The sequence below is a fragment of the Phaethon lepturus genome, unplaced genomic scaffold (genome assembly GCF_000687285.1).
Source record: "Phaethon lepturus isolate BGI_N335 unplaced genomic scaffold, ASM68728v1 scaffold21007, whole genome shotgun sequence".
NCBI classification, from domain to species: domain Eukaryota; kingdom Metazoa; phylum Chordata; class Aves; order Phaethontiformes; family Phaethontidae; genus Phaethon; species Phaethon lepturus.
In genome coordinates, this window is record NW_010550210.1 from 11,819 (window position 1) to 20,815 (window position 8,997).

At 46.6% G+C, this 8,997-nt stretch overlaps 1 protein-coding gene across 1 annotated transcript in view; it reads left to right on the forward strand.

Moving 5' to 3' along the window:
• The window catches only part of ZNF598 (zinc finger protein 598), a gene marked incomplete at its 5' end in the record, with an annotated part of 13,054 nt that extends 8,991 nt beyond the window's left edge, over nucleotides 1–4,063 (forward strand). The window contains 5 exon segments of the mRNA XM_010290502.1: nucleotides 1–25; nucleotides 651–1,414; nucleotides 2,437–2,572; nucleotides 3,410–3,554; nucleotides 3,678–4,063. The exon segment at nucleotides 1–25 is cut by the window's left edge and continues 19 nt beyond it. Of these exon segments, the coding sequence (XP_010288804.1) occupies nucleotides 1–25; nucleotides 651–1,414; nucleotides 2,437–2,572; nucleotides 3,410–3,554; nucleotides 3,678–4,025 (1,418 nt within the window).
• Nucleotides 4,064–8,997: the final 4,934 nt, after the last annotated feature.

Below are 8,997 nucleotides of genomic sequence, written 5' to 3' on the forward strand. Positions count from 1 at the left end.
GTTCAGCAGCGGGACCTCTACAAGGGTAAGTTTGTGCAAGGCTGCAGTAATGAGAAAGCAGATTTAGAAACTTACTTGTGTTCTGCATTTCTGGGGAAAATAATTTTACAGATCACTTAAACTACAAATGCTTCCCCCCCTGCCCTGGCCCCCTTCTGCCTTGAGCTGTTTCTGCGCTAGTCGCCTGCATGAACGCCAACGGTTGTTCAGTTCACGACTTGATCTTCTGGTGGTGTAACTTCAGGGAAATTCTCAACATTCTCAATCCCAGCCATTTTTAACTTGATAGCTTATCTTGAAGGGGATGTATACCGTGAGTTTTAAAATTCATCATGTCCTGAAATTGGTGATGATTAGAATAGTGTCTTTGCAGGATGTGGCAGCTAGAATGTGTGTGTACAGCTTGCTGGTCAAGGTGAGGTGCACTGAGCCAGTACTGATAACACAGCAAGGCTAATGTGACTTCTTTGAGGAGACCCACTCCAGACACAGATTATAAGCCCCAGTGCATTTGCATCCTGTTAACAGCTGGGTCGGTTGTGCCACCCGAAGGGATAGTTTGAGGAAGAGTGCAGGCAGGTATGGAGCTCGTCTGCCTGTCGGAGTTGTGCAGCACTGGTGTAACAAGGTGTATTTTTCCTTTCTTACAGCTCTGCCCAGCTAGCAGCGGTTAAGCTTAAAGAAGAAGATTTCCCAAGTTTGTCATCCTCTGCAGCACCCACCATCTCTTCTGGGATGTCTTTGACATACACAGTGACTGCAAAGAAAACAGCTTTCCAAGAGGAGGATTTTCCAGCTCTAGTGTCCAAAATGAGGCCTAACAATAAAACAGTAACTCACATCACCTCTGCATGGAACAACGGTTCCAGTAAAAACGTGGTCAAAGCCATTAGCAACCCCTGTGTAAACCAGATAGCCAAAAAAACATCCTCCTTGAATAGCACTAAAGGAAGTAAGAAGAGCAATAAACTCTCTCAGTCAGATGATGAAGACAGCAGTAGTGGCTTGACAACCCAGGAGATCAGAAACACACCAACGATGTTTGATGTGTCGTCCTTGCTGGCAGCTTCTACCTCACAAACTTTTATGAAAGTGAGCAAGAAAAAGAAGGTGGGGGTTGAGAAGCAGAGACCATCGTCCCCACACCTGTTACAGGAGACATCATTTCCCAGGTCATCTACTGAAAAGCTGCTAGAGGCAGAGCAGACATCAAATGCATCCTCTGCTCTTCATGCCCCTGACCGATCCACAACTGTCATGAATGGTCATGCAGAAAAATCGTTAGTGATCTGTAGTACACCCAAAGAGCCCCCTGGCCTTAAAAAGCCCACAGTGACTAACAAATGCCCTTTACCTCAGGAAGACTTCCCAGCTCTTGGGAGCTCAGGGTCAGCTAGAATGCCCCCACCACCAGGTAAGCACTGCAGGGCGTGGCTGGCTTTGCTTGGGTGTAGCTTAGAGAAATGGCACGTGGATGAGATGTACAAACTGCTCCTTCTGGCTCTCCTGTGAAGGGTGGCTCTGCCAGCATGTGCCCACGTTCGCCTTTGAAGTTTAACAAGGCTGCCTGGGTGGCACGGACGGGCTTGAGCATCCCCTGTGAAACACGGCTGAAGCGGTGGCAATGTTGGGATACTCTGCTCCGTGCAGCTGCAGGTGGCCGCTCTCTGGGGGTGGCTCACAGATGAGCGGCTGGTCTTTACTCGTCACTGCTTTTCTGATGAGTCACGTCTGACATGTATCTGTGCTTTTGTGCTTCAAGATACAGTTTGGAAGCCCCTGTGGGCAAAGGGAATCTCTAGCTGTGACCTGTGCCTGCTGGTACTTGTCACTTGGCTTGCTTGGTCACTTTTTTTGTTCTGCACTTGCGAAGATTTAATGCCCTTGCTTTTAGCAGTGCTGTAATCTTGTAAAACTGGAGTAACATAGCAACAAATGTGACTTGCAGTGGTTTTAATGAAAGCAGAATTGCATCAGGAGATGGTTGCATAGCTGTTTTGTTCTGTGCTGCTCTGCAGATACTGCTTGGTGGAGTATGCTAGACCATGCGATGCCTAGTGCTGTTGTGACTGCTGGAGTGATTTCTGTTCACTTTAATAATGTAAAAGTGTTTTTCATTATGAATTTGAGTGGGTGGTTTTGGTTTTTTTTTTTACTTATTTTCTAATGAAAAAGTAAATTAATAGTTAAAGTGCTTTCTTTAGAGAGTAACATCAGCCACTATGAAGTGCTTCTTGACCTGACTGTTAAGGCAACAGATTTCCACGCCTCTGGTTTTTAGTTTGTTTTCCAACATAGTGATGTCTGTGCTGCTGACTTGTACTTCTTGGTGCTTCTGGAGAGTACGTCAGACCGCTGGCGTTAATTTTAGACAGTGGTATGTGGGTGCCACAAAAAAGTGCTCTAACTTTCTGTCTGTTCTCTGCTTTCATTTAGGCTTTAATACTGTGGTGCTATTAAAGAGTCCTCCTCCGCCTCCAGGACTGTCGGTGCCTGTTAGTAAACCCCCTCCAGGTTTTGCTGTTATTCCATCCACCAATATCTCTGAGCCTGTCACTACATCTTTGAAAGAGTAAGTAAAAGTCCTTTGAGTTACTTTACACCTTGCATCTCGGTTATGTCATATGGGCTTCAAACAACACATGGAGTACTCTGAGGGCATTATTCTAAACAGGAGCCGCAGCAGAGGCCAGCAGCCACGGAATGATTCCTGTTGGGGAGTCCTGTGGCCGTTGTGCGCTGGGTTCAGGAGGGTTGTGTAAAAGAAAGCACAAGCGTTGTGTGGCTTCAGGTCTGAGGATATGAAAACTTGTGCAGTGTGGCAGCTCAGACTTCTGCCTTTTCTAGATGTGTTTGGAAATCTGCAGCTTCAACATATTTCTTAACCTTTCCATTGATTCTGTGTGAGTCCCAGAAGCAAGGTGCTGAAGCATGTCTTTCTCGGTGACCTCTAAATGCCTTTGTTGCTGTGATGATTTTTTTTTTTTTTTTTTTTTTTTTTTTCCCCCTTCTTCCCTCAGCAGCTGATCTCTGGCCAGGGCCCTTCTGGTCTAGAGAGATGAATTTATGGGAAAAGGGGAGGGGAAAATTTGTACAAGTTTAGGACAGGCATCTGTATTAATCTGTTCGGTTTTATTTGTGGTGCGGTCTTTGCTCACGTCTTTTTAGCGCACCTAGCTTGCAAAACGGTTAGTCAAGACTATGTTAAACTCGCATTTTAAATATTCTGTCTAGGTAAAGCTGGAATCTGATACAGTAATCCCACAGGACGCATTTCATTTGCATGTGTAGTTGGGTGGAGAAAGGGAGCGCATCCTATAGAAGAGAATAGCTGTATAATATATATCTCACAGCACCTTGGTATAACATGGCACAATGTCAAAGTCACTTTTGGTCTTTTTGAATGCAGGCCAAAATCTTGTCACGGATCGTACTTGATACCTGAAAACTTTCAGCAAAGGAACATTCAGCTGATACAATCTATTAAAGAATTTCTTCAAAGCGATGAGTCCAAGTTCAATAAATTTAAAACTCATTCCGGGCAATTCAGACAAGTGAGTGGGCAAGAACCTTTGGATTCCCGAAACCTTTCCTCTCTGAGTGAAAGTGAATCCCAGTGGGATTTATTATTTGCCCCCTGCCCCCCCCTAATTATTTCAATTCTCTTTTCACTGAAGGGTCTGATTTCTGCAGCACAGTATTACAAAAGTTGCCGAGAACTGCTTGGAGATAACTTCAAGAAAATTTTTAACGAGTTGTTGGTGTTGTTGCCGGACACAGTTAAGCAACAAGAACTGCTTTCTGCTCACAACGATTTCAGAATCAAAGAAAAACAAAGCTCAAACAAACCCAAAAAGAACAAAAAGAATGTTTGGCAGACGGACTCCAACTCTGATCTCGACTGCTATATCTGCCCAACATGTAAGCAAGTACTAACTCAGCAGGACGTTGTCACCCATAAAGCTTTGCATATTGAAGATGAGGAGTTCCCTTCCTTACAGGCAATCAGCAGAATCATTAGTTAGCTTTCCTGAAGACCAATAAAACAGTCTCTGTCTATGAATATGCACTTTTTGGGATGAGGTTTGGCAGTGTAGTGTGGCTGAGAGCCGGTGCTAGCAGAGGAGTCAGGTAACTGTTGGAGAGCCCTCTCAGTGCTGTTCATAAATACTGTGCAAAGGGATCACTGGACTGTGCCGTAACTAATTAACACCCAAAGTCTGAGCTTCCGAAATGCCTGAGTAGAATTAGGCTGAAATCGCAGGGCGGGCAGGCAGGGGCCACCTTTCTCCTGTAACATGCAATAGCTGAGAAAATACTTTCTGATCTGAAGACTGACAGGGGACACAATAGGGGAATAAGCATCTGGTTTGGGTTTTTTCTTTCTTTTTTTGGGGCGTGGGGGAAGATTATGAATCACTGAAATGAACAGAAGCAAAAAGTGGCTTCCCTGAGAGTATTCTGATTTTTTTTTTTTGTGCTGTTTCTGTTACCACAAAGATCACAGTAGTCAGGGGCACAAAGGTGCAGAAAAGGAAAAGATGCTACTCACTGGCGAGTAAGGCTGTTAAGGCTGTGTGTCTGTAAATGTTGGGCTGCTCCTATAGCAAAGAGTATTCCCGTCTGAAAACGGAATTAATTCTACTACTTGAAGAATTGGACTGATCCGTGTGATTAGTTGAACGCGAGATTTGAAGTTGCCTCTCACCTTTTATGTAACATGTTCTTTAAAGAAACTTATTTTGTAGCACTGCATGTAGAATAATAACGTTAAGGCTTTACTTTCTGTAAAGCACACTTCACAGTAACTTTATTTAATGACTGCCATGTTTCTAATTTCTTGGATGTATTAATGGTGGTAGCTCCAAACAACAGCATATTGGGACATTAAATGCTGCTGATCACTGACCATGTTTATCTGCAGTGCCTTTAAGTGCATTTATCTGTTTACAGTGGTCTGCACTAACAAGGATAGTTTGTTCAGACTGTACGGAGCGGTTACATCTTGTGCCTCCCTTGGTGATACCGGTCTGAAGTAGCTTTGCTTGTGTTGCTTGGCATCTCCAAGTTCCACCTCTCGGACACAAGAGGGGAATCCAGCCTTCGTTTGAAGTAACTAACTCCCCCAGCAGCAGCCACAGCACGATGGAGCGACCAGAGGCCTCCCTGCAGTGCACTTTCATGGCTGTAATTCTGTGTCTGATTCTCTCCCATGCTGGCAGACCAGGTTTTAGTTATTTTTAACATGTAGGAATAAAGTTGAAATTAATTTATGTAATTTTTAGTGACAAAACACTGCTTTTATATAAGCATCATTTCTATGAAATTGAGCTCAGTATTACTGAAGAGCTAGCCCTGGCTACAGAAAGTTTTCCTTGCCTTACACTTTTTATTTTTGCTTGCTGTCAGGCTGCAAAGTGCTTTTGGTTTCTTTTGCGAATAATTAAGACCCTTTTGAACACCTGGACGTGTCATATTCAGCACGGGGGCCAGGCTGCACGCCCTGACATGGGGAGATGATTTGGCTGCACGGCTGTTTATAAAAAAATGCATGAATACGTGACAAGTAGTAACGCTTCCGTGTTCCTGCTTCGAGCCGGGTTCCTCTCGAGCAGAGCGGGGCGCAACGCCCGCGCCATGCCGACTGCCGCGGCGCTTCGCTGTGATGCCGGCTGCCCCCACCCTTTAGTCAGCAACTGACCCGCGTGTCAGCTCTGCTCCCTGTCTCTTCCTCTGGCCTGTAAAGTCCAGGGGACATGAAATGCAGTTTCTGTGCAGGAGTATCTTATGTCTTCCCTCGATTTTTCAGTTAATTAATACATAGTTCCCCCCAGGCGGGTGCTGCTGCAAGTTTCCTTGAGGTGATGGATCTCTCTGGCCTGATGATGCAGTTTCCTTGTTCCTTGTGCTCACCTGATTAAATAAAGTATTACCAAATTTTTTTTCAGGCCGCTTCTATTCATTTTTTTAACTCTTTATTGAAAATAAGTTGCAGTTGGTACACGGACACTGAAAATACATAATCACAGATTGTTCTCTCAAAAGATATTTTTATATATGTATAATATATACAAAAGTTGTAAACATTTTAAACTTATTTCCATACAGGGTCCACTTTATACTACAATGCACATAAGATTAGTGACAACTGCAACTCTTTGAAGCGGTCTGCTTATACAGAGGTATCCGCAAAAAAACCCAACCTTAAAAAAAAAACACATTTGGTATCAGTTTGATAGTAAAACTCTTGAAGAATCTGAGGTTTAAATGCATATTGCAACAAAATACAGGCAGCGGGACTTGGGTTTCAAGTTGATACAGTGAAGGCTGGTTCGGAGCCTCACTGGTGGTGGGAGAGGGTCTTCTGACACACGCAGCTTCAGAAATGCTGTCTAGAAAAGTACAAGGAATAAACCAGAGTGGGACTAGACCCACCCGCTCTCCCCAGCACACTTTGGGAAAACAAAGGCTGGAAGGAAGTCTGCAAATCTATACAGTAGCTTTTATTGGGAGAAATACCGATCCCACAAAAGTAGCGGTGTGATTTGCTAATGAATAGACGATGACCACGCTTAGCTTAGTTTTGCTTAAGTGACCTCAGAAAAGCCGGCCGTACGCCCTTTTGGCGAGAGAAGGGTACGAATTACCCCTGTAAGGAATCGCTGGCCGACAAGTAGAAATGAGATGCCGCAGTTGTCACTTGCTGTTGTAGCGTGAACTGATGGGAAACTCATCCTACAAAGTGTCTGGGCAGAGCAGCCAGCGCAATCCCAACGGCTTGTAGACATGACTTCAAGGGGGGGGTCTGCTCAAACTGCCTGAGATAGAGAAGCTCCGTAACAAGGAGAGACCTTTTTACGAAGTATCAGTTAAGCAAAACTTCCACCTTGCCAGGAATAGCATAAAATGATGGGAAAAAATTCCAATTCTTCCAAATCTTTTAGTATGTTTAAAATAAATGCGCAAAACCCATAACTTCAGCGCTGAGAAGTATCTGTGCTGTCGCAACAGAGCCTCCTGGAGCAAGGTGATTCGGCAGAATAGATCTCCAGGAAAGGTACGGGGTTGTTTGAATTCTATTCTTTACGCCCGAATTCAGCGCTAGCACTACGCAGAAGCTTTCAGCACGCCAGCCCGAGCGCAGCACGCTCCTCTTGCCCTCTGCAGCCTGGAGTTAGCTGCCGGGCTTCTGAGGTCTCTGGGAGAAGAGAGGGTGTATTAAACACCTGGTGAGGACGGCACCAGCTCACGGCACGGTCCCGGCACGCTTTTGGGATGTGGTCTGGAGGGCTACAGGGAAAGCTGCTCGTGCCACTGTACTGCAGTGAATGCGTGGGGGGAACAAAAGCGGGAGAAAGACATACGAAGGATGATGTTACGAGTACTTGAACCCCAAATAATATACTACAGTTATTACACCGATGGATCTAATTCTCTAACCCTAAGCCTGAAAGGTTATATTTAGTTACAGTCCATACCTGTATACACGAGTCTGCCTGGCGAGTCGTGGACACGCCGATGTGCTACGACAGTTAACGCACGGCACTGCTGACACCGAACGGCTAGCGGGGACGCTGTGGGGGCTTCCAAAGAGCCTGGAGAGAGGATTTTGTCCAGCGAGTAGGTACGTGGCATCGCTGGCCAGGCTAAGGCCTGGCCTCTCACCCTGCCTTTCCGCACGTTTTAGTTAGAGTCCAGCAGGGCCTCGACGGCTGCCGGCCCGTGCTGCCGCGGGGCTGGGGAGCTCCACGGGCGTTCGGCAACGGCCTCACCAACAAACCAGAAAATGGGTTTTGTTCAAGATGGGCAAACGCTCTTTCCAAGGCCTGTGCGTCTTAGGCGTTGCAGTACCGCGTTAATGACGGCTTGTCCCGTCCTGCGAGGCTGGCACAGCCTCGGCGGCACAACTACGTGCATAAACTCATCACTGGTGCCCAGGAAAAATGCTCCCATTGCTGCCTGCCCGCAGCGCTGCCCGCCTCTGCAGACCTGCGCCTTCCCAGTGCCGCCCCGGGGCGCGCGTCCTCCCCTCCGCCGGCCCGGACGGACATTTTCGGTGGCAGAAGGAGCAGGAGTAAGCTTCCTTGAGGTGCCTGTTGGTGTGGCTGGACACGTTATTCCCAGCTCCGGTTTAATCAAGGAGCAATCTGTTCTGCCTTCCCGCTGCCAGGAAGCCTCTCGGGCGCCCAAGCCCCTTCCTCCTCCTCCTCCTCCTCTCCTGCCCAGCAAAACGCAGCCAGGTCCTTGCACGCTCACCGCGCCGGCTGCAAGTTAAAAGTAACACTGACTCTTGGGGAGCTGTAAAAAGCCGCTGACCTCGAGAAGAACAACGGTGCCTCGGCCGGGGGGGGTGAAGTCATGCTGAAGTCGTCCCCGTTTCACCGTTGCTGCTCTTAAGGTCAGTCCCGGCTTGAGAGCGTGTGCGTGTGTGTCTCTCCTGCGTCTCACCGCTGGCGGGTGGGAGCGTGGGGAGGAAAGAAAGGCAATGCAGGCCTCGGTGCGTACATTCAGATGTTGTAATATTCAGCACGGTTACACCAGCGGTCAGGACACGTCCCGCAGTCAGACAGAGCTTTAGTCTTTACGGTTACAAGGAAACTCTGGAACAGTTATATAGTTAGAAAAAATACAATGTACTGAACAAACATTATCTCACATACAATCAATTTAAACATTTAAATTGATTATAATTTTGCTAAAATATTAACACAAGTACTGTTTGTGCTGCTAAAATTTCAGTGTTCCCTCTAAGGAAAATATTGCTACAGTTCTACCGTACCCTGTATTAAAATCTTTTGCCTCTTTTTTTCCCAGCAAGACCGACTCTAGAAAAATCGCCAGGGCCACGTAATTAATTTAGGCTTATACTGTACCGGGGTTTGGGTGTCCCTGGTCTACTTAACGCAAGGATGCCTGGCTGCTCACCGAGCCCTGCTGCCACAGACCGCCCGCAGATGCTCCCGGGTCGCCTATTCCTCGCTCCTTGCATTAGCTGAG